Raw genomic sequence first — 25,895 nt, 5'->3', positions numbered from 1 at the left:
GCCGAAGGCAGACGCTTAACCATCTGAGCCACCCAGGCGCCCTGTTCTTTGGCTTTCTGAAGGGAATTAGTAATACATGAGGAACTATAGGAAAATAACCTAAAACTCAGTGAAAGGAGAGAGATCTAAAAATGGAGTGGACTGCTTCTGTAGGAAGCGAGTTCCCTGTTACTGGAGAAATGCAAGTAGAAATGGGACCAATATTTGGTGGGCTGTTCATGATTTTTTGAATTCCCACCTATAAATTAAGTACTACGGAGTCTGTTGTTTACAAAGCACAATAAACAATATAGTTACATGTGGGCAATATAACCAAAATTAGAGAATATTTATCAAGAGGGAAAAGAAGTTGTAATTCTGACTTCCTTGGAAAACTTTTTAAGTGGGATATTCAAATCATCTCCCAAAAGCCCTTCTAACTTTTAAGAAGGCAAGAAAAATTGTTTTTAAATACTCAGTACTTAGGATTGCTAACATTTTAGTGTTAGGTCAAACTTGGGGTGATAAAATTGTATTTGTGTTTGCTGGACATGGATATTTTAGTACATTGGTCCCCTTGTAAAGTACCTTTGTGAGCATCTTTTAAAATTTCACAGTATATTTTTACCTTAAATTCCTATAGGCTGTGTTTGCTTTCTGTGAAATATTATTCAGCGTATCTGTGATTTAGTTGTAACATTGTTCTTACAGAAAAATAAAGCCTGTTTTATGGCGCACACCTAGGAATAATTTGTGGGCAACCCCTTTAGTATATGGCGAGGGCAAGGAGTTCAGCTGTTGGATGGACACTATGGGAAGGAAGTAAGAAGGTGTGAACTTCTGGGACCGTGGATACAACTCCATGCTACTCTGAGTAGGAGCTAAAGAGTTGCTCGTGGCATTAGTTTCCCTTCCTACACTTTTCTCTTTTCAAGATTGCCACCAAACCCTGGAGCAAGATGCAGCGAGGACACGGAGAGGTTGATACACAGACATCTTGAACATATAAAAGCACTCTCCTTAAATTTCATGACAGATATTTTTTTTTTTTGAGTTTAAAATGTATGGTACGCTCTTGTTTTGTCATTTTTTTTTTTATGTTATGTTAGTCACCATACAATACATCATTGGTTTTTGATGTGGTGATCCACGATCCATTGTTTTCATATAACACCCAGTGCTCCATGCAGTACGTGCCCTCCTTAATACCCATCACCGGGCTAACCAATCCCCCCTCCCCCCTCCCCTCTAAAACCTTGTTTGTTTCTCAGAGTCCATAGTCTCTCATGGTTCATCTCTCCTTTCAATTCCCCACCCCCATTTTTCCCTTCCTTCTCCTAATGTCCTCCATGTTATTCCTTATGTTCCACAAATAAGTGAAACCATATGATAATTGACTTTCTCTGCTTGACTTATTTCACTTAGCATAATCTCCTCCAGTCCCATCCATGTTGATGTAAAAGTTGGGTATTCATCTTTTCTGATGGCTGAGTAATATTCCATTGTATATATGGACCACATCTTCTTTATCCATTCATCTGTTGAAGGGCATCTCGGCTCTTTCCACAGTTCGGCTATTGCAGACATTGCCGCTATGAACATTGGGGTGCATATGGCTCTTCTTTTCACTACATCTGTGTCTTTGGGGTAAATACCCAGGAGTGCAATTTCTGCATCATAGGGTAGCTCTATTTTTAATTTTTTTTTTAAAGATTTTATTTATTTATTTGAGACAGAGAGAATGAGAGAGAGAGAGCACATGAGAGGGGGGAGGGTCAGAGGGAGAAGCAGGCTCCCCGCCGAGCAGGGAGCCCGATGCGGGACTCGATCCAGGGACTCCAGGATCATGACCTGAGCCAAAGGCAGTCGCTTAACCAACTGAGCCACCCAGGCGCCCTATTTTTAAATTTTTGAGGCACCTCCACACTGTTTTCCAAAGTGGCTGTACCAACTTGCATTCCCACCAACAGTGTAAGAGGGTTCCCCTTTCTCCACAACCTCTCCAACGTCTGTTGTTTCTTTCCCTGTCCATTTTTGCCATTCTAACTGGTGTAAGGTGGTATCTCAGTGTGGTTTTGATTTGGATTTCCCTGATGGCTAATGATGATGAACATTTTTTCATGTCTCTGTTAGCCATTTGTATGTCTTCTTCAGAGAAGTGTCTGTTCATCTCTTCTGCCCACTTTTTGACTTGATTATTTGCTTTTGGGGTGTTGAGTTTGAGAAGTTCTTTATAGATCTTGGATACCAGCCCTTTATCTGTAGTGTCATTTGCAAATATCTTCTCCCATTCTGTGGGTTGCCTCTTTGTTTTGTTGACTGTTTCCTTTGCTGTGCAGAAGCTTTTTATCTTGATGAAGTCCCAAAAGTTCATTTTTGCTTTTGTTTCGCTAGCTTTTGGAGATGTATCTTGAAAGAAGTTGCTGTGGGCGATGTCAAAGAGGTTACTGCCTATGTTCTCCTCTAGGGTTTTGATGGATTCCTGTCTCACATTGAGGTCTTTCATCCACTTTGAGTTTATCTTTGTGAATGGTGTTAGAGAATGGTCGAGTTTCATTCTTCTGCATGTGGCTGTCCAATTTTCCCAGCACCATTTATTGAAGAGACTGTCTTTTTTCCATTGCATGTTTTTTCCTGCTTTGTCAAAGATTATTTGACCATAGAGTTGAGGGTCCATATCTGGGCTCTCTATTCTGTTCCATTGGTCTATATGTCTGTTTTTGTGCCAGTACCATGCTGTCTTGGTGATCACAGCTTTGTAATATAGCTTGAAATTGGGCAACGTGATGCCCCCAGCTTTGTTTTTCTTTTTCAACATTTCCTTGGCGATTCAGGGTCTTTTCTGATTCCATACAAATTTTAGGATTATTTGTTCCAGCACTTTGAAAAATGTCATTGGAATTTTGATCGGGATGGCATTGAAGGTATGGATTGCTCTGGGTAGCGTAGACATTTTAACAATGTTTATTCTTCCGATCTTATGAGCATGGAATATTTTTCCATCTTTTTGTGTCTTCTTCAATTTCTTTCATGAGTGTTTTGTAGTTCCTAGAGTATAGATTCTTTACCTCTTTGGTTAAGTTTACTCCAAGGTATCTTATGGTTTTTGGTGCTATTGTAAATGGAATCGTTTCTCTAATTTCTCTTTCTACAGTTGCGTTGTTAGTGTATAAGAAAGCAACTGATTTCTGTGCATTGATTTTGTATCCTGCCACATTACTGAATTGCTGGATGAGTTCTAGTAATTTGGGGGTGGAGTCTTTTGGGTTTTCCACATAAAGTATCACGTCATCTGCAAAAAGAGAGAGTTTGACTTCTTCTTTGCCAATTTGAATACCTTTTATTTCTTTTTGTTGTCTGATTGCATGACAGATATTTTTAACACTGTACTAGAGGGAAATTTCCCACCTGCTTTTTGTAAGTTAATGTATCAAGCAGAACAAGCCTGAGCTTTTCAAAAATATGCCTCCCTTCACTGGAAACTTCTTGCATTTGGCACAAAGAAAATGATCTGGCAGAAGCAAAGGAGATGTGGAGGCATGTCATAAACAAAAATCTGAGCCAGATTTTTTTTTTTTTTTCAGTTTGTGTAAGTAACATTCCATTTCCCTGAATTTGGAGACTCTTTCCAGCTGCCTTCTAAATTATTCCAGGCACTAAAGCAAAAAGTTCTGTATCAAAATAATGTCTGTATCAAAATAAATATGGCAACTCCTTAGAGCACTCAGTTTCTGCCTACTGAATGCTCTTCAGCAAATCTAGGGTTGGTAGAGACCCAACGGAGAACACTTTCCTTTATTCAAAAGCTAAGAAATAAATGTATTTGTGATCTGTTCATGAAGTTATAATCACCTAGCTTTACAGTCATCAAAAAGATATTTACTGCTGGGGCTTGTTTGGAGTTGTTACCTTGTTTCAACCTCCAGAGTCATCTAATAGACTCAACTGTAATTTGAGCCACAAATGTAATTTAAAATTTTCTAGTAACTGTACATTAAAAAAAAAGGCTTTAAATAATAATAAAAAAAATTCTAGTAGCTACATTTTTTAAAAATAAAAGAAATGATGAAATCGATTTTTATAATCTATTTTATTTAACCCAGTATATCCAAAATGTTATCATTTCAACATGAAATCAATATAAAAAGATTAAGGTATTCTTCATTCTTTTTTAAAAACGACTGATTTTTCTAAATTGGGTGTATATTTCACACTTATGAAACATCTCAATTCAGACGAGGCATATTTCAAATGCTCAGTAGCCACATGTGGTTATTAGCAGCTATCATATTGAATGTCACTGTTATAGGGAAACTGATCAAATATCCACTCTTTAAGAAAGGTACTAGAGCAGATATAACCAAGCATAAAAATGACTGTGGAAGGTTAATGTGGCTCAAATAATAGCACTGTAATTGGCTGCTGGTCAAACTTAACAAATACTGTTCTCCACGTAAACAACAGTTCTGTGACTAGGAATGGGAACAACAACAACAACAAACCCTTTATGGCCAACCAGAAGCATCTGTCATTGTTTCCTGAGTTTCACTGCTGAATCCTGAAGTTTGGTTGCTTGTGGGATTTATGATAAGGTTTGGTCTCTATATTCTCCACTTACCTCCCCACTTCTCTTCCAAGTTCTGACCAATAGAGAAAACTCACTAAGACAATTAAGAAGCAAGTACCAATTTTTTAAATTAAAAATTTTATTTTGAAATCATTGTAGATTCACATGCAGATGTAAAAAGTAATACAGAGAGATTCCTTATACCCTTTCCTAAGTTTCTCCCAATGGTAACATCTTGCCAAACTACAGTACAACATCAGAACCAGGATATTGTCACTGATATATTCAAGATATAGAACATTTTCATTGCCACAAGGATCCCTCATCTTGTCCTTTAATGGCAACACCCCCTTCCTCATTCTCATCACCTCCTTATTAACCCCTGGCAACCTTTAATCTGTTCTTCATTTTTGAATTTTATCATCTCAAGAATTGAATCATACAATATATAAACTTTTGGGGTTGGTGTTTTGCACTCAGTGTAATTCTTTGGAGATTCATCCAGGTTATGTGTATCAGTAGTTGGTTCCTTTTTTATTACTGGGTAGTATTCCTTGGTATGGATTATCACAGTTTAACTGTTTACCTGATGAGGGATATCTGGGTTGTTTCCTGTCTGTGGATGTTACAAATAGAGATCCTATAAATATTCACATACAGGTTTTTGTGTGAACATGTCTTTATTTCTGTGGGATTAATGCCCAAGAATGCTGGTCATATGGGAGTAGCTTGTTCAGTTTTTAAAGAAATCACCAAACTCTTTTCCAGAGTAGCTAAACTGTTTTTCATTTTCACCAGCTGTGTATGAATGATTCACTTTCTCCACATCCCCACCAGCATATGGTGTTGTCACTGTTTGGTTTTTTTGTTGTTTTTTTTTTTTTTTTTAAAGATTTTATTTATTTATTTGACAGAGAGATAGCGAGAGCAGGAACACAAGCGGGGGAGTGGGAGAGGGAGAAGCAGGCTTCCCGCCAAGCAGGGAGCCCGATGCGGGACTCGATCCCAGGACCCTGGGATCATGACCTGAGCCGAAGGCAGACGCTTAACGACTGAGCCACCCAGGCGCCCTGGTTTTTTTGTTTTTGTTTTTGTTTTTTTTTAAGCCATCCAATAGATTTATAGTGATATCTCATTGTGGTTTTAATTTATATTTTCCTAATGGCTAGTCATGTTGAACATCTTTTCATGTGCTTATTTGCCGTCTTATATCCTTTGGTTCACATCTTATGCCCATGTTCTACCCGAATTTTGCGTGTGTGTGTTATTTTTTAACTGTTGAGTTTGGAAAGTTCTTCATATATTCTAGATAATGTCCTTTGCCAATGTTGACTTGCAAATATTTTCTCCCTCTCTGTAGCTTATCTTTTTATCTCCTTAACAGGGTCTTTCACAGACCAAAAGTGTTTCATCCTGAGGAGCTCTAATTTGTCAGTTTTCCTTTTATGGATTGTGTTTTTAGTCTCAAGTCTGGGAACACTTTGCCTAGCCCTAGAGCCTGAAGATTTTCTCCTATAATTTTTCTCTAAAAGTTTTACATTTGAATCTGCAATCTATTTTGAGTTAATTTTTGTATATTTCTTTGCCTATGGATGTTCACATGCTCCAACACCATTTGTTGAAAAGGCTATCCTTCCTTAACTGAATTGTTTTCACACCTTTCTCAAAAATCAGTCAGGCATATTTGTGTGGGTCTGTTTCCAGGTTCTCTGATCTGTCCTTTTATCTATGTCTTCCCCTCTGCCAATACCACACAGTCTTGATTACTATAGTTATCAATCAGTCTTGAAATCAGGATGACTGATTCATCTCACTTTATTCTCTTTCAAAATTATTTCAGCTATTCTAGTTCCTTTGCCTTTCCATATAAATTTTAGGATAATCTTATCTTCAAAAAAAAATCCTCCTGGGATTTTGATAGGAATTGTGTTAAACCTATATATCAGTTTAGGAAGAACTGACATCTTTATTATGTTGTGTCATCTAATCTGTGAACACAGTATGTCTCTCCACTCATTTAGCTTTTCTTTGATTTCTGTTACTGTCTATGTGCAGCTTTCAGCATACAAATCCTATGTGTGTTTTGTTATATTTACACCTAAGTATTTTAGTTTTTGAAGTGATTATAAATGATATTGTGCATTTAATTTCAGTCTCCATGTGTTCATTACTAGTATATATAAATATATGTATAAGTATATATAATATATAACTATATATAAATATAATTGATTTTTGTATGTTTATCTTGTATTCAGCGACCCTCCTGAACTCACTTAGTTTTGTAGATCGGGTTTTTTTGTAGACCATGATGTTATCTGTAAATAAGAGAAAGTCTTATTTCTTCTTTTCAGATACATATATATTTTGTTTCCTTTTCTTGCCTCATTGCACTAGCTAAAACCTCCAGCACTATATTGAATAAGAAAGAGAGTGAATTATCCTTACTTGTTCTCAGTCTTAGAGGAACATTAAATATAATGTTAGCTGTAGGTTTTTTAGATATTCTTTGTCGAGTTTCCCTCTATAATTAGTTTTCTGAGAAGTTTTATCTTTTATCATGAATGAATTGAATTTTGTCAAATAATTTTTCTGCATTGATTTATACAACCATGCGATTTTTCTTCTTTAGCCTTGTTAATATGGTAGAGTACATTGATTGATTTTCAAATACTGAACCAGCTTTGCATCCTTGAAATAAACCCTACTTTGTCATGGTGTGTAATTCTTTTTTATATTTTGCTGAGTTCTACTTGCTAATGTTTTGTTAAGGATTTTTGCATGTGGATTCATGAAGGATGTTTGTCAGTAGTTTTTGTTTTTGTTTTTTGTACTGTCTTTATCTGCTTTTGATATTAGGATAGTATTGTCTTTACAAAAGGATGTGGGAAGTATTCCCATATCTTTTACTTTTTGAGAGAGATTGTCTAGAATGGTATTAATTACTCTTTAAACATTTAGTAGAATCTCTAATGAAACTATTTAGGCCTGGAGATTTGGGGCTGGAGGGGTAGTTTTTTTTGTTTTGTTTTGTTTTAAGATTTTATTTATTCATTTGACAGAGGTAGATACAGTGAAAGTGGGAACACAAGCAGGGGGAGTGGGAGAGGGAGAAGCAGTCTTCCCACAGAGCGAGGAACCCGATGCAGGGCTCGATCCCAGGACCCTGGGACCATGACCTGAACCAAAGGCAGACGCTTAACAATTGAGCCACCCAGGCGCCCCGGGGTAGTTTTTTAAAGATTAATTTCCTTAATAGTTACAGGGCTATTCAACTTATCTATTTTATATTGGTTAAGTTGTGGTTGTATCTTTTGAGGAAGTGGTCCATTTTATCTAAGCTGTCACATTTATTGTTTAGAGATGTTCACAATAATCTTCTGTTACTCTATTGATGTCTGCAGGGTCTTTAGTGATATATCCCGTTTCATTCTTGACATTAGTAATTTGTGCCTACTTTTTCCTTTGTTAGTCTTGCTAGAGGTCTGTTGCTTTTACCGATCTTTTCAAAGAATATAAAATATATTAACTATTAATTTACAAAACAATAAAATATAATTGTTATATTAGGGCTTAATATTAACAAGATATTTGTTTCATTGATTTTTCTCTTTTTTTGATTTTATTGATTTCTGCTCTTTATTATATACTCCCTTTTGCTTTCTTTGTATTTATTTCGGTTCTTGAAATGGTAGCATGGATTACTGATTTGAGACTTTTCCTCTTTTCTAATGTGTGTTTTTTAGTGCTATAAATTTCCCTCTCAGTACTGCTTTACCTGTGTCCCACAAATTGTGATATATTGTGTTTTCATGTTAATTCAGCTCAGTGTATTTTTCAATTTCCTTTGAGATTCTTCTTTGACACATGAATTATTTAAGAGGTGTGTTACTTAGTTTCCAAGTGTTTGGAGATTTTCCTGTTACTCTGTTCTTAATTTCTAGTTTGATCCCATTGTGGTTACAGAAGAAACTGTATTATTTCATTTCTTACAAATTTGTTGAGATTTGTTTTATGGCTCAGGATATGGTTTATCCTACTATATGTTTGAGGACACTTGAAAAAAATGTGTATTCTGTTGTTGGGTGGAATGTTCTATAAATGTCTATTAGATCCTGTTGCTTGATGGTGGTGTTGAATTCCTCTATATTCTTGCTGATTTTCTGTCTAGTTGTTCTATCAGTAGTTGGGAGAGGGGTATTGAAGTCTCCAGCTAGAATTGTGGATTTGTTTACTGCTCCTTTCATTTCTATCAGTTCTTGTTATACATATTCAGCAGTTCCATTGTTTGATACATACACACTTAGGATTGCTACTTCTTGATGGATTTACCCTTTTATCATTGTATAATGACCCTCTCTGTCTTTGGTAATTTTCTTTGTTCAGATGTCTGCTTCATCTGAGAGTAATATAGCTAGTCCTGCTTTCATTTGATTATGTTTGCATATTACATATTTTTTTATATTACATATTTTTTATTTATTTTGTTTTGTTTTCAACTTGCTTATAACATATTTGAAGTGAATTTCTTCTAGTTGGCACTTAGGTGTGTCATGTTTTTTAATCCACTCTATCAGTCTTTGTAATAATTCATGTTATGGCTTAAGTGTGCCATTTAATTTTTTGTTTTGTGTTCTCTGTTTTTCATTTGTTTTCTTTTTCCTGCATTCCTTTAGATTAATTTAACATTTTTAGAATTCCATTTTGATTCATCTACAGTGTTTCTGAGTGTACCTTTTTGTATAGCTCTTTTAGTGGTTGGTCTAGGTATGACATTATAGAAATATATACATATTTGTATAAGTGCATATATTTTATCAGTCTACTGGTGTCCTCATTTTACCAGTTTGAGTGAAGTATAGAAACTTTACCTCCCTTAATTTAAATCCCTTTAACCTTCATTTATAATTGTCTTAAATATTTCTTCCACATAAATTTAGAATGACATCACAGTGTTACAGTTTTTGCTTTAACTGTTAAACAGTTAAATTTGCTTCAAGAAGCAAAGAAAAACCAATTGTATTTAGCTATATATTTTCATACTATGTTCATTCTTTCTTCCTGATTTCCTAAGGTTCCTTTTTTATCTTTTCTGTTTAGGGAAATTCCTTTAGCCATTCTTTAAGAATCTATAGGTAACAAATTTTTTGTTTTTCTTTATTTGAGAACATCTTGATTTCTCCTTCATTCCTGATGTATATCTTCATTGGGTATATGATCCTGTGCTGACATTTCTTTTAGTACTTGAAATATATCATAGCACTCTCTTCTTTCCCACATACACATTTCCCCTCTAGGTGAGGTGTCATTCTTCTGGCTGCATTTACAGTTGTGTCATTTTTTAGAAGTTTAATTGTGATGTGTCTTGTCATGAATTTCTTCAGTTTATCCTGCTCTGCATTCACTCAGCCTCTTAAGTCTGTAGGTTTTATCTCTTGCCACATTTGGGAAGTTTTCACCACTATTTCTTTGAGTATTTTTTCAGTCTTTCCCTCTTTCTCTACTTCTTGGACTCTGATGACATGAATGTGAGATTTTTTGTTTTAGTTCACAGGTCCCTAAGATGGTATTCTTTCAAAAATATTTTTCAGTCTATTTTCTCTGTGGTTCAGATTTGACAATTTCTCTTGTCCTATCTTTCAGTTCACCGATTTGTTCCTCTGTCCCTACTATTCTGCTGTTGAGTCCATCCACTGAGCTTTTTGTTTAAATTATTACATTTTTCAGGGGTGCCTGGGTGGCTCAGTCAGTTAAGCATCTGCCTTCAGCTCAGGTCCCAGGGTCCTGGGATCCAGCCCTAGGTCTGGCTCCCTGCTCAGCAAGGGGTCTGCTTCTCCCTCTGCCCCTCCCCCACCTCCCCGGCTCACTGTCTCGCGCTCTCTAAAATAAATCTTTAAAAAAATTAATTCAGGGCACCTGCGTGGCTCAGTCGTTGGGTGTCTGCCTTCGGCCCAGGTCATGATCCCAGAGTCCTGGGATCAAGTCCCGTGTCGGGCTCCCTGCTCTGCAGGAAGCCTGCTTCTCCCTCTCCCACTCCCCCTGCTTGTGTTCCCTCTCTCACTGCCTCTTTCTCTGTCAAATAAATAAATAAAAATCTTTAAAAAAAACTATTTCATTTTTCAGCTTAAAATATCTAATTGGTTTTTCTTTATATCTTCTACTTCTTTGCTGAGATTTCAGTTTTCTTTGATGAGGCTACCTTGCAGAGGGTTTTTATCACGAACAGATGTGTACTTTGTCAAATGCTTTTTCTGCATCTATGGAAATGATCAGACAGTTTTTATCTTTTCTCATTGATGTGATGTATCACATTGATTGTTTTGCAAATATTGAATCACCCTTGCATCCTGGGAATAAATCCCACTTGATTATGGTGAATGATTTTTTAAATGTACTGTTGGGTTCTGTTTGCTATTTTGTTGAGGATTTTTGCATCTATATCCATTGGAAATATTGGCCTGTAGTTCTCTTTTTTTTGTGGTGTCTTTATCTGGTTTTGGTACCAGGATGATACTGCCCAATGGAATGAATTTGTAAGTTTTCCTTCCTCTTGTACCTTTTGGACTAGGTTGAGAAGGATGGGTATTAATTTACTATATTCAATAAAATCGGTGAGAGTGAACATCCTTGTCTTATTCTCAATCTTAGGGGAAAAGCTGTCAGTTTTTCACCATTGAGTATGATAGCTGTGGAGTTGTCATATATGGCCTTTATTATATTGAGGTATGTTCCCACTATACCCACATTGTTGAGAGTTTTTATCATGAACAGAGGTTGAATTGTGTCAAATGCTCTTTCTGCATCTATTGAGATAATCATATGATTTTTATCCTTCATTTTGTTAATGTGGTATACCTATTGATTGATTTGCAGATATTGAATCATAGTGGCATCCCCAAAATAAATCCCACTTGATTGTGGTTGATGATCCTTTATTGTATTGTTGAATGTAGTGTTGAGGATTTTTGCATCTATGTTCATCAGGGATATTGGCCTGTAGTTTTGTTTTGTAGTGTCTATCTGGTTTTGGTTTCAGCATAATGCTGGTGTTGTAGGAAGAATTTGGAAGCTTTCCTTCCTCTTTCATTCTTTGGAATAGTTTGAGAATAGGTATTAACTGTTCTTTAAATGTTTGGTAGAATTGTGAAGCCATCTAGTCCTGGACTCTTGTTTGTTGAGAATTTTTTTATTATTGAATCCTTTCATTACCAGTAACCATTCTTCCTGATTCATTTTTGGAAGATTGTATGTTTCTAGGAATTTATCCATTTATAGGATGTCCATTTTGTTGGCATATAATTGTTCATAGCAGTCTCTTCTAATTCTTTTTATTTCTGTGGTGTCAACTTTTCCTTCTCTTTCCTATTTGGGTTTTCTCTGTTTTTTTTCTTGAGGAGTCTGGCTAATGGTTTATCAATTTTATTTCTGTTCTGATCTTTATTATCTCCTAACTTCCACTAACTTAGGGCTTTATTTGTTCTTTTCATAGTTACTTTAGGTGTAAGATTAGATTGTTTGAGATTTTTCTTGTTTCTAGATCTATATTACTATAAATTTTCCTCTTAGAACTGCTTTTACTGCACTCCATAGACTTTGAATCATTGTGTTTTCATTTTCATTTGTCTCCATGTATTTTTTAACTTCCTCTTTGATATCTTTAATTCATTGGTTGTTTAGTAGCTTGTTGTTTAGCCTTTACATGTTTGTGTTTTTTCCTTTTTGTTGTTGTTGTTGTAATTGATTTCTAGTTTCATACCACTGTGCTTAGAAAAGATGCTTGATATGATTTAAATTTTCCTAAATCTAACAGGACTTATTTTGTGGCCTAATGTGATCTATCCTGGAGAATGTTCCATGTGTACTTGAAAAGAATATATATTCTGTTGTTTTTGGATGGAATGTTCCCTGTGTATTGTTAGGTCCATTTAGTCTAATGTGTCATTCAAAGACACTGTTTTTTTGTTGACTTTCTGCCTCAATGATCTATCCATTGATGTAAGTGGAGTGCTAAAGTCTCCTACTATTATTGTATTATTGTCAGTTTCTCTTTTTATGTCTGTTAATATTTGCTCTATATATTTAGGTGCTGCAATGTTGGGTGCATAGATATTTACATCTGTTCTATCCTCTTGTTCAGTTGATCCCTTTATCATTATATAATGCCCTTCATCTCTTGTTATGGTTTGTTGTTGTTTTTAAGTAGGCTCCATGCTCAATGTAGGGTTTAAACTCACAACCCTGAGAGTCACATGCTCAAAGGACTGAGCCAGCCAGGTGGCCCAACAGTTTATTTTTTTTATTTTCATTTTTTTAAAGATTTTATTTATTTATTTATTTGAGAGAGAGAGAGTGCAAGAGAAGGGGGAGGGGCAGAGGGAGAGAGAGAAGCACACTGCCCACTGAGCAGGAAGCCTGACCCAGGGCTCAATCCCAGGACTCTGAGATCATGACCTGAGCCGAAGGCAGACACCCAACCGACTGAGCCACCCAGGCACCCCCAGTTTTTGTTTTAAAGTCTATTTTGTCTAATTATTGCTACACAGCTTTTTTTTTTTTTTTTGACTTCCATTCACAGATAATATCTTTTTCCATCATTTCACTTTCAGTCTGTATGTGTCTTTAGGTCTGAAGTGAGTCTCTTGTAGGCAGCATATAGATGGGTCTTCTTTTTTGTTTTGGTTTGGTTTTGGTTTTTTTTTCCATTCCATCACCCTATGCTGTGATTGATTAGAGCATTTAGACCATTTACATTTAAAATATTTACTGATATGTTCTTATTGCCATTTTGCTAATTGTTTTCTGGTTGTTTTTGTAGTTCTTGTCTGTTCCTTTCTTCCTCTCTTGGTCTCTTTCCTTGTGATTGGTGACTTTTAAAAGTTTTCTGTTTTGCTAGGCTGCCCCTACCCAAACCCTCAGCTAAATAGAATAGACTTTTATTGGGGGTATTTTTCAAAAATTTATGTCTGTGCTCACAGGCATTTTCAGTTTGTTAACTTTTTCAGCTCCAACTCTGGGATGTATTAGAGAAAAAGAAAACCCAGGGAACTCACTACCATGTTGTTCTTTTAGCTTAGCCAGTCTGCTTCCTTCTCTTTACCTATCAGAGTCTTCCAATGTTTGTTTTATAAATAATGCCCAGGTTTTTAGTTGTATTCAGCAAGAGGAATAGGGAAAGGTGCATCTATTTCATCTTTCTGGAAGTAGAAGTCACTGGAAGTAACAACATTATTAATCTATGTAGGCACCTATAAGCTACACTGCAGAACTCTCTGGGAAAAGCTGGATTGGGGAATGGGTCTTGGAGCTGAAGTGGAGGCTCCCTGACTCCAAATGTGGGCCTTGGAACCCACACATTCAGGCATGTGTGCAGAGCATATAAATTTAACAACTTAGATGAAATGGACAAATTTGTCAAGATTCATAAACTACCAAAACTCACTGAAGGTGAAACAGAGTATTCTACAACTATTAAAGAAGTTGAATTCATAGTTTAAAAGCTCCTGAAGTAAGAAATGACTGGGCCCAGATGGTATCACTGGTAAATGTTACTAAATAATTAAAGAAGAAATAACACCAATTCTATGCAATCTCTTCCACCAAGTAGAAATAGAGGAAATGCTTGCCAACTCATTTTATGAGGCCAGAATTGCCCTAATCCAAAACCAGATAAGAACAAACTAGACCAATATAGATGCAAAAACCTATTAGGAAATAAAATCCAGCAATATATAAAAAGAATATTATACCACAACCAAGTAAGATTTATCCCAGGAATGCAAGGCTCATTCATATTCAAAAATCAATTACTAAGAAAAGTAATTATTGTAATCTGCTATATTAGCCTGAAAAAGAAAAAGTACATGATCATGTCAGTTGATCCAGAGAAGCACTTGACAAAATTCAGTATGTATTCCTAATGAAAACTCTCAGCAAACTAGGAATGGAAAGGAATTTATTCAACCCAATGCGGAGCATCTAAAAAATTCTACAGCTAACATGCTTATGATGAAAAACTAAATGCTTTTCCCCCAAGATTAGGGACAAAGCAAGGATGTTTACTCTAACCACTCCTATTTATCATCATAGAGGAAGTCCTAGCCAATGCAGTGAGTCAAGAAAAAGAAAGTACATATAGTTGGGGGAAAAAAAGAGGTAAAACTGTCCATATTCACAGACAACATGATTGTTAGAAAATCCTTAGGAATCTACCAAACAAAACAACCTTCCCAGAAATAATAGAGCTTTAGCAAAGTCATGGGATACAAGATCAACACACAAAATCAATTTTTTGTCTATATACAAGCAATGAACAATTGGAAACTGAAATTTTAAAAATGCTATTTATAATACACTTTTAAAAAGGCACAAATCTAACAAACATGTAGTATCCAAATGCTAAAAATTTTAGAATTTATAAATCAAAGGAAACCTAAATAAATATAAATACTGTGTTTGTGGACTGTTAGACTAATAGTAAAGATGTCAGCTGTCCTCAAATTCTTCTACAGATTTAATGTAATACCAGTCTGAATCCTGGCAGGACATTTTTGTGGATATAGGCAACCTGTCCTAAAAATTATGTGAAATGCAAAGAAACTAAAATAACAAAAACAATTTGAAGAAGAAGAAAGTTGGAGGCAGATCACTACCTAATCTGAAGACTGTGTGGTATTAGCAAAAGGAGAGACACAGGTCTTTGGAACAGAACAGAGTCCAGAAATAGACTCATAAAAATGAGTCAAACAATTTTTTATATAGGTACAAAGCCAGTTCAATGGGGAAAGATTAATCTTTATATTAAATGGTGTTGGAATAGTTGGACGTTCATAGGCAAAAAAAAAAAAAAAAAAAATGAACCTTGTCCTAAACCTCACACCTCACACAAAATTTAACTCCAAATAAATCATAGATCTAAATGTAAAAGGTAAAGCTATAAAACTTTTGGGAAAAAAAAAATAGGGATATATCTTTGTGACAAGATTAGGCAAAATGTTCTTAAGACATGCACCAAAAGCATAACCCATAAGAGAAAAAGTTGACAAATTGGATATCATTAAATTTAATCACATTTGTTCTTTGAAAGTCACTATTAAGAAAATGAAAATGTTACAGACTGGGAGAAGATATTTGCAAATTGCCCATGTGACAATTGACTTGTATCCTTAATAAAGAGCTCTCTAAACAGCAGCAAGAAAACAATCCAATTTAAAAAGTGGGGAAATGACGTGAACAGACATGTCACCAAAGAGAATATATAGATGGCAAATAAACTCATCAAGAGGTGATCAACATCATTAGTCATAGGGAAATGCAAATTTAAACTACCATGAAATAGCTCTGCATACTGTTAAAATGACTAATACATAAAAAAAAAAAAAATACAGTACCAAGTGCCAATGGTTTGGAGAGCAGTTGAAACTATTACACAATACTGATGGGAATGCAAAATGGTACAGTTGGTCTGGAAAACTCACAGTTTCTTATAAGCATTTACCAGATGATCTAGTAATTCCATTCCCCACAGCTGCTTTAAAAAATGAAAAGTATAGTCATACAAAAACTTGTATGCACATGATTACAGAAGCTCTGTTAATAATCACCAAAAACTAAAAACCACCCAAATATCCTTCAGCAGGTGAATGGATAAATAAACTGGTACATCCTTACAATGGAATATTACTCATTGATAAAAATGGACAGTTGGTACACAGAACAGCTTGGTCAGTGATACTCAAATCCTTTTGGAATTATGCTGAAAGAAGCCAGTCTCTAAATACATACTACATGATTCCATTTATATGACATCCTGAAAAAGGCAAAAACTATAGTGATTGATAACCCATCAGTGGTTGTGAGAGTTTAGGGGTTGGGGAGGGTGTGACTAAAAAGGGGCAGCAGCTCTAAGGGGAGATGGAACTGTTCTGTATCTTGATTGTGGTTACAGCAATCTATACATGTGGCACAATTCATAGAACTGTTCACCAAAGGTAAAGGTCATTGTTGCTAAATAATAACACAACAAAGGACTGCTGCACCTTCCCCACACTGACATTGTCCTGGGGGTCATCTCAATTGTCTATAAGCAAGTTCACCATCAGACATTTATCCAAGTTTCAATGAGACTATGATATTAGCATTTAGGAGGGCCAGTGAGGAATGTTAGAGCAATAAGATGGTTGCTCAGTTCAGCCATCTTGACTGTCAGACATCAAGATATCCAAAATAAATTATTTTTCTGAGCAAATAAAATGTCTTTCTAAAGTCTGGCAGTGTTAACTTTAGCATTGCACAAGTACGTGGTTGGCTGGTATATATCAAATGAATTAACTCTTCCATTAAAAAACAGAGTAAGGCTTAGGAACAGTCCTTGGCCTAGAGTGTTTCACCAAGCTACAAGGTCGTGTTAGATGTGGACTCATGCCAGCTTAGCCACTCCTCCTTTTTGCTGCTCTTTGCTTCCCTGTAGGAGGTTGTGGCTCACTGGATTGCTGAAAGCCGCATTGCCATTGAGAAGATACGTTTGTTGATCCTGAAAGCCGCGCACGGCATTGACACCCTGGGCTGTGCTGGCACTAGGAAGGAGGTGAGGCCCCTTGGACCACTGTCTGCCAAGCCTTCTTCAGTTTCTTTCACCCACTGGGCATTTCAGGTTTCGTGGTGCCTTGATGGCACTCAGAATATTGAAAACAATTTCTGTGATTTTGGTTTCAAGATTATAAATATATGTCACTTGCTAGTTTCCTTTCACTTGCCTGCTTTAGGGAATGATTTTCAGGATATAGAATATCTTCAGCATTCTCAAGATGCAGCAACAGGGAGGAGGGAAATTCAAGACTATACAGACTTGGAATTATACCCACTATGTCACTTTCTGCCATGTGGCCCTGGGCAAAGTATCTGACCTTGCTACCATGTAGTATAAATGCTTCGTAAAAGATGCCTCTCATCTCCTATCTTTTTATGTTTCTGGCTTATATGGAGTAAGATTGTAATCATTTAATTCTAAAAACCAATAAAAATTGCTAAGAGAAAACTGATTAATGAAGGCTCTTGAATTCTTTTTATTTTCCCTAAGGTGATGAATGTGATTTATCAGCCGCCTTAAATCCTTTTGGAAACAAGGCAAGTCATAAATAATAAAATATGATTTGGAAGAGATATCTCTTTCCAGAATGTCTATATTGACTGAAATATGGCCATTATTAGCCTCATTACAACGGGTCTCTTTGTTGGCTTCCATCAAAGATCCTGTTTGAGTGATGAATTCATGTGGGAAAGTTCCCTGGTCTCATTTCACAAAGAAAATACAGATTATATCAAATTCTGCCACATTGTGTATTGTCTAAGAAAGGAACATTCTTTTTATATCTTGCTAATGTAGATTGCAATGATTAAAGTGGCCACCCCTCGGGCCGTCTGCAAAATTATTGACCGGGCGATCCAAGTGTGTGGAGGTGCAGGTGTTTCCCAGGATTACCCTCTGGCTAACATGTAAGTAGATGTCATTTAGTAATCATCTACATTTGACAGGCTTGGAATGGAATTAAAAATCTACAGCTGCCTTGACCCTAATTGTTTCACAAGGAAAGAAAGATACTAAAAGTACAATTCAAGGCTAAATGAGGTAATACAGGTACCCAGCACCAATAAATAGTTGCTCTTATGATTACAGTTATCATTTCGCTCAATGATGTCAACTTTTACACCGAGGGGGTCCATTGGGGTTCATGAGCTAGTGAGGAAATGGCACTGGGGGTTCACCCTGAAACCAGAATGATCATGCAGGAGCACAGATGGCAGAGGGCACCCAGAGCCAGGCTTGGGTATGTCCTTAGGACTGTTTGCCACCTCCACAGGGATGCCTCAGGCCAGTGACCATCTCCTGTCCAGATTCTGGTTGCTGGGAGTCAAGGAACACTCTGCAGTGCCCGTCACCACACAGTACCCCTGCCACCTTCTCTCCCACACTGGAAACAGGAGTCTGGTGCCCCACCAGTTTTCCCATCAATTTTTAACCATAAGAACTAAATATCTAGTACTAAATATGTATAGTATATAAGTATTACATATTTATACTTCACTCCCTGTGGCTTACCTAAGATCTCTCTTAGATCTAGCAACTTCTAGAACCCTAAAGCAAACCAAGACTGAGATTAAGCCCATTGCACTGAGCCATTTAAGATTCCTCTCCCCAAAGTGAGAACTTTTGGTGGCATTTCACGTGCCCTTGGACTTACTTTCCTTGATTCTCTTTGATTACTTTCAAGGCAGTGATAAGCTGCCTTGGCAAGATTTCAAAAATGAATAGCCTTGGCTTAGAGTCAGAGGGACTGACGTTAAAGTATGTTCGTCGTTGATAACTCCTGCCATTCCTGCTCCTTTTGTTTTTCCAGGTATGCCCTAACGCGGACTCTGCGCTTAGCAGATGGGCCCGATGAAGTGCACCTCTCCGCAATCGCAGCGATGGAGCTGCGGGACCAAGCCGGAGGCGTGAGGTCCAAGGTGTAGGAGGCACACCTTTACACACACTTCACGGGCTCTAGCATTTGCACCAGTTTGAGCACAGGATTAATTACTCATTTTCAGTAAACATTTGAGCATCTATTTTGATCACTGGGTTTTATAATTTCAAGGGTCACAAAGGTTTAAGTTAAATACAAAATTCTATAGCTGCCATCATTCAGTCTATTACCTATGTGTTTAGCCTTTATTTTTAAAACATTCAACCTGTAAAGAAATAATGAAGTAAACTGGAGAGCTAAAGCATAGGCATAAAAATATTTTCACTTTTTGATTCCCAGGATCTGTTCCATTTAAATAAATATTCAAGGAGTTATTGCTCTGTAAAAAATATAGCAGGATGTCCTTTCTAACACTGGCTGTACGGGGTGGCTTAACACTTTGTAGTACCACAGTGTTTGCACTGGAGAAAGGTGCATGACTGACTGAATCATTTTAGAATTCATATAAACCTCTTCATAATTCAACAGGAAGCATTTATACATAAAGTCTGAATGCAGTTTGAAGTTTACTAGAAAACATAATTAGGAAGGTTTTTAATTATGTATAATATGTTGATGAAAACAGTGGATAGTTTAAGCTACAAGAAAGTTATTTAGTTTTGAGAAGAGATTACAGTCCATCTGTTCTGAATGCCATCCCGTTAGTATCAACACCCTAAGCAAACATCCTGTGGCTCTTTAAATCAGTGCTGCCCAATATAATGGCCACTGGCCACATGTGACTCTTGAGCACTTTAACTGTACCTAGTGCAACTGAAGAACTTTTGATTGTTTAAAATTTTAATATCGATTCTTAACTCAGTTACTAGAAAGCTTTTAAGTATGCTCTCAATAACTTGGGTATGTGAATTGACTTTTTCAAATGTAAATTTTATGAAATCTAAATATGGAGCAAGTATTTTGGCTGGAAATTTAGCATCCAAATTAAGAAACAAAGTAAGTGTGAAATACATACCAAATTTTGAAGACTTAGTGTGAGAAAAAGGTAAAATATCTCATTAATACTTTTTAAGTAGTGATTATATATGGAAATGATAAAATGTGGATGTAAGGCATACCTTGTTTTATTGTGCTTCACTTTTTGCACTTCTTACAAATCAAAGGTTTATGGCAACTCTGCATCAAGCAACTCAGCACCATTTTTCCAACAGCATTTGCTCACTTCATATCTCTGTGTCACATTTTGGTAATCCTTGCACTATTTCAAACTTGTTCATTATTATTATTTTGAATTGCTGCAATCTCATGATAAAACTTGAACGGATGAGGAGTCACATCTTATGGATGAGCACAGAAAGTCGTTTCTTGAGGTAGAATCAACTCCTGGGGAAGACGCTGTAAAGACTGTTGAAATGACAGAGATTTAGAATATGATATAAACTTAGTTGATAAAGCAGTGGCAGGATTTCAGAGGTTTGACTCCAATTTTGAAAGAAGTTCTGCTGTGGGTAAAATGCTATCAAATAGCATCACAGAGAAATAGTTCATGAGGAAGAGTCCATTTGTGCAGCAAACTTCCTTGTCTTATTTTTAAAAATTGCCCCAGCCAGGCCAGCCTTCGGCAACCACCACCCTGGTCAGTGAGCAGCCATCAACACCGAGGCAAGACTCTCCACCAGCAAGAAGACTGTGACTCACTGAAAGTTCAGGTGATGGTTAGCATATTTTTTTTTTAGCAAAAAATATTTTTTTTAAGATTTTAGTTTTAGGGGCGCCTGGGTGGCTCAGTTGGTTAAGTGTCTGCCTTCAGCTCAGGACATGATCTCAGCGTCCTGGGACAGAACCTGGGTTCTGATTCCTGCGTGTCACATGGGCCTCCTAAACTCCTAAATTTGCCTTTGATCCTTAACCTCTCTGCATCTCATTTTTCTTTCTGTACCCTGGGATTAACTATTAAATCTAGAGGACCCTTACCTACTGAGGGTTTATTGTGACAATCACTGAAGCCATGTAGAAGCACTCAGGTATTTCTGAACCACAATATTTTTATAAGGTATCCTCATTTGAAGCAGATCAAATCTTATAACCCAAGCTATCGAACCTTATTTCTAGTTTTAAAAGTTGTGACTTAGAAGAAATCAGGATTGTTTCTGAACAATTAAAATTAAAGGTTATGTGTGGTACTTACAATTTTGTGATAATTTTTTCCTGTGCCTTTGAGGAAAACCGGCTAAATTGCTGGTTGACTTATTTCATCTATTTTTATCTATGTCTGACATAAACACAGCCATCCCTAAGGCAAGTCACTCCATGTGGCCGATACTCACTTCTCTGCCCTACCTTTCATTTATTTAGAAACAACATTATAAAGAAAAGTAAGTTGTTTTGAAAAGAAAATTCCAGGGCGCCTGGGTGGCTCAGTTGGTTAAGCGACTGCCTTCGGCTCAGGTCATGATCCTGGAGTCCCGGGATCGAGTCCCGCATCGGGCTCCCTGCTCGGCAGGAAGTCTGCTTCTCCCTCTCCCACTCCCCCTGCTTGTGTTCCCTCTCTCGCTGTGTCTTTCTCTGTCAAATAAATAAATAAAATCTTTAAAAAAAAAAAAAAAGAAAAGAAAATTCCAGTCTCCAAAGAATGAAAAAATCAAGGGATGCTTTGCCTCAGCCACGGTGAACGAATGGACTGACTCTAAGTGTGGGAGCTCAGAGCCATTTCTAGGATGTCGTCAGGCTGTCCCCGGGAGTCACGGCTTGCCGTGCTCCCTGGTTCCGAAAGGACAAGTTGCCCTCTATAATAACCACCTGGCAGGAGGGCAGGAAGAAGGAGAGCTCACCAGTCAGTGCTTTACCCAGCAAGACCTCGCCAGGATTTGCATGTGGTCAGCAGCAGGGAGGACGGGCCCGTGACAGCCTGGCAGGGAAGTTCCCAGGAGGCTTCCAACAAAAGCGGTCGTGGAAGTTGTGGCAGTGTTTGTCCCGGGGTGTAGCCAGTTAAGGATCTCTTTGAGAGTTGATATTTTAACGTTGGAAACATACAGCAGAAAGTATAACCATGAAGGAGTAGATTGCCTCATCAACCTGCGATTATTTACAGAGGCTTCCCCCAAGTCCGCATCACCCCAGCTCTTCCCGAACTGTGGTCTACTTACATGTCCTAGGCATGCCCATTTTTTGTCCAGGAGAACCAGAGCACGTGAAAAGCAGCAAAGTCCTTGGCAGCATTTAAGTATTTTATTATTTTTTTCAATTATTTTTATTTCAGGTTTTCATTTAAATTCTAGTTAGTAAAAAAATAAATTCTAGTTAACATATGGTGTAATACTGGTTTCAGGAGTAGAATGTACTGATTCATCATTTATATATAACACCCAGTGCTCATCACAACAAGTGCCCTCCTTAATGCCCATCACCCAGTTACCCCATCCCCCACCCACCACCCTCCATCATCCTCCGTTTGTTCTCAATCCTAAAGAGTCTCTTATGGTTTGCTGCCCTCTTTTTTTCCACCTTCCCCTATGTTCATCTGTGTTGTTTCTTAAATTCTACAAGTGAGATCATATGGTATTTATCTTTCTCTGACTTGTTTTGCTTAGCATAATGCTCTCTAGATCCATCTATGTCATTGCAAATGGCAAGATTTCATTCTTTTTGATGGCTGAGTAGTATTCCATTATATACACATACCACTTCTTCTTTATCCATTCATCAGTTGACAGACATTTGGGCTCTTTCCATAATTCATTTGGCTATTGTTGATAATGCTACTATAAACACCAGAGTGTGTGTGCCCCTTTGAATCTGTATTTTTGTATCCTTTGGATAAATACCTAGTAGTGCAATTGCTGGGTCATAATTGCTGGGTCGTAGGGTAGCTCTATTTTCAACTTTTTGAGGAACCTCCATACTGTTTTCCAGAGTGGCTGCACCAGCTTGCGTTCCCACCAACAGTGTAGGAGGGTTCCTCTTTCTCCGTATCCTCACCAACGTCTGTTGTTTCCTGTGTTGTTGATTTTATCCATTCTGACTGGTGTGAGGTGATATCTCATTGAGGTTTTGATTTGGATTTCCCTGATGCCGAGTGATGTTGAGCACTTTTCATGTGTCTGTTAGCCATGTGTCTCCTTTGGAAAAATGTCTGTTCATGTCTTCTGCCTGTTTCTTAACTAGATTATTTCTTGGATGTTGAGTTTGATAAGTCTTTATAGGTTTTGGATGCTATCCATTTATCCAGTATATCATTTGCAAGTATCTTCTCCCATTCCATAGATTTGTCTTTTAGTTTTGTTGTTTCCTTTGCTGTGCAGAAGCTTTTTATCTTGATGAAGTCCCAATGGTTGACTTTTGCTTTTGTTTCCCTTCCTCTGGAAACGTGTCTACTAAGAAGTTGCTGTGGCTGAGGACGAAGAGATTGCTGCCTGTGTTCTCCTCTAGGATTTAGAAGGTTTCCTGTCTCACGTTTAGGTCTTTTACCCATTTTGAATTTATTTTTGTGTATGGCATAAGCAAGTGGTCCAGTTTCATTCTTCTGCATGTTGCTGTCCAGTTTTCCCAACACCATTTGAGACTGTCTTTTGCATTGGATATTCCTTGCTGCTTTGTTGAAGATTAATTGACCATAGAGTTGTGGGTTCATTTCTGGGTTTTCTGTTCTGTTCCACTGATCTATGTGTCTGTTTTTGTGCCAGTACCGTACTGTCTTGATGATTATAGCTTTGTAATAGAGCTTGAAGTCCAGGATTGTAATGCCTCCAGCTTTACTTTTCTTTTTCAAGATTGCTTTGGCTATTTGGGGTCTTTTGTGGTTCCATACAAATTTTAGGATTGTTCTAGCTCTGTAAAAAATGCTGGTGGTATTTTGATAGGGATTGTATTAAATGTCTAGATTGCCTTGGGTAAGCATTTAAGTATTTTTTTTTTAAGATTTCATTTATTTGAGAGAAAGCACGAGCAGGGGGGAGGCGCAGAGGGTGTGGGAGAAGTAGGCTCCCCACTGAGCAGGGAGCCCGATCCCAGGACCCTAAGATCATGACCCGAGCCTAAGGCAGACACTTATCCGACTGAGCCACCCAGGCACTCCAGCATTTAAGTATTTTAATAGAAAAGTTGCATAAGGCTTGCAAAAAAAAAAAAAAAAAAACTTTTCTCATCGTTTCATGAATTAAGCTACAATAGATTCTGGGAAGTTCAGAAGGAAGGCACTTTTTACCTAGGCTTCTGAAGGGATTTAAATTAGTAAAGGTCTTAAATAAATGATATTATAAGGTGAAATGTATTTAAGAAAATGTCTGCTATGGACAAATGCCCTCTTTCAATCAAGCTAGGTAGCTTTGGCCAGGCTTCTTTCATGGGCATTTGATGATCCCTTCCCAAGGAGCAGAGTACAGGGGGTGCAGACCAATCAATGGGCCCTCCTGTTAGCACTTTGGGCCAGTGTTTGTCTGTTGCAAGTCTTTTCCACCATTTCTTTTGCCTGAATCACCATGGTAGTCTGATTGGGCTTCTAGATTGTTCTCACAGCAGTCAGTGTGACCCTCTCAAAATGTTTCAGTGGCTTTGCATCTCATTTAGAATAAAATCCAGAGTCCTTGTCATGGCCAACAAGGTTCCATCTGAGCTTGTCCCCTGACACCATCTGAGCTCATCCCCGGGCTCCCTCCCTTCATCATGGCTTCCTGTCTGCTGTTCCAACATGCAACCCCAGCCAGGCCTCTGAGGCTTGCTTCTATATACTGTTTTCTCTGCAGAAATCTCAGCCCCTGAGATTTCCAGATGCCTGCTCACAAGTCACCTTAGCAAACACTCCTTTCTTGACTACTTGCTCTAAATTAGCACCACATGTTCTGTCATTCTCCACCTCTGTATCTGCCATTCTCTTCTCACAGTACTTAACACCTGGCATATTTCCTATCTACGTATTTATGGTCTGCTCACTATCATGTAAGCACCACTTTTCCCTTCCTATAGTCACTTACTTCACCTATTTTGTGTACTGGGGTTCTCCTCAGTCCTTGGAACCACGCCTGGCCTCTAGTAAGCACTCAAAAAAAGGATGGATGGATGGATGGATGGATGGGATGAATTGGATGGATGGGCATGGATGACCCCTGATATGCCATTGGTGAGGGGGCAAAGCATTTACATATAGGCCTGCAGATGGATCAGAGCAGAAGCTTAAGCTCCGGCGCATGAACAGAGACCTAGAATGGGTTACGGGTAGCTGAAGAGGACTTGGGTGCCCCAGCGGTGGGAGGTGCACAGCAGTTTGGGCAAACCAGGTAATGAAATGTTTGATGAGTATTTAACAATCCAGGGGAATGCACACACTTTTGAAATTTTCCTGCTTTCCAATCCAATCTAATCAGCCAGAGTGCTGTGACCAGCTCTCCATACAAAGGGAGGTCAGGACTCCTAAGAAAAATAAAACCACTGTTGGTGATCACTAGAATTTCCAAGTTTCCAAATAAACAGGATTCTGGGAAATGTCCTCACCTAATTCAGGGCAAAGAGCATTTAGGGTTTGTGACCCAACCTCAATATTTTTCTTTCTCTTTTTTTCAATATCTCTCATTATGTGTTTATCATGAAGAAAATCCACACACATTCTAGTATAAGTGTGTGGTGTGATAAGCTCTGCAAAACAAGGGCTTTTCTCTGCCTTATCTTCACTGAAAACGTGTGTACAAAGGGTGATGATTATCCTGGAGTGCTGCCTCTCAGGATAGCATTTCAGCAGCACTCCTTCCCTGCTGGGCTGATGGCTGCCACCACCCCAATGACAACTGTTTCACTTTTTCAAAATGGGTGAAGGTGGAGATTGCAGATGCCTCTTTCCCCCAAAGCCTTACCTCTGACTTCAGTTTCTACCATTCTTTTTCCTTACCCCAATCAAC

The 25,895-nt window shown here is 37.6% G+C and overlaps 1 protein-coding gene across 1 annotated transcript in view; it reads left to right on the top strand.

The window, feature by feature from the left end:
• The window catches only part of ACAD11 (acyl-CoA dehydrogenase family member 11), a 101,265-nt gene extending 80,067 nt beyond the window's left edge, over positions 1-21,198 (top strand). Inside the window, exons 19-21 of the mRNA XM_034994739.1 lie at positions 17,013-17,129; positions 17,928-18,037; positions 18,940-21,198. Coding sequence (XP_034850630.1) covers positions 17,013-17,129; positions 17,928-18,037; positions 18,940-19,054 — 342 coding nt within the window. The 3' untranslated portion in view covers positions 19,055-21,198. The remainder of the gene's footprint in view (positions 1-17,012; positions 17,130-17,927; positions 18,038-18,939) is intronic.
• The last annotated feature ends 4,697 nt before the right edge of the window (positions 21,199-25,895 follow it).

The sequence above is a fragment of the Mirounga leonina genome, unplaced genomic scaffold (assembly GCF_011800145.1).
Source record: "Mirounga leonina isolate KUSES-001 unplaced genomic scaffold, KU_Mleo_1.0 Mir_115, whole genome shotgun sequence".
Lineage (NCBI taxonomy): Eukaryota > Metazoa > Chordata > Mammalia > Carnivora > Phocidae > Mirounga > Mirounga leonina.
This window is presented reverse-complemented; position numbering and strand designations above follow the sequence as displayed.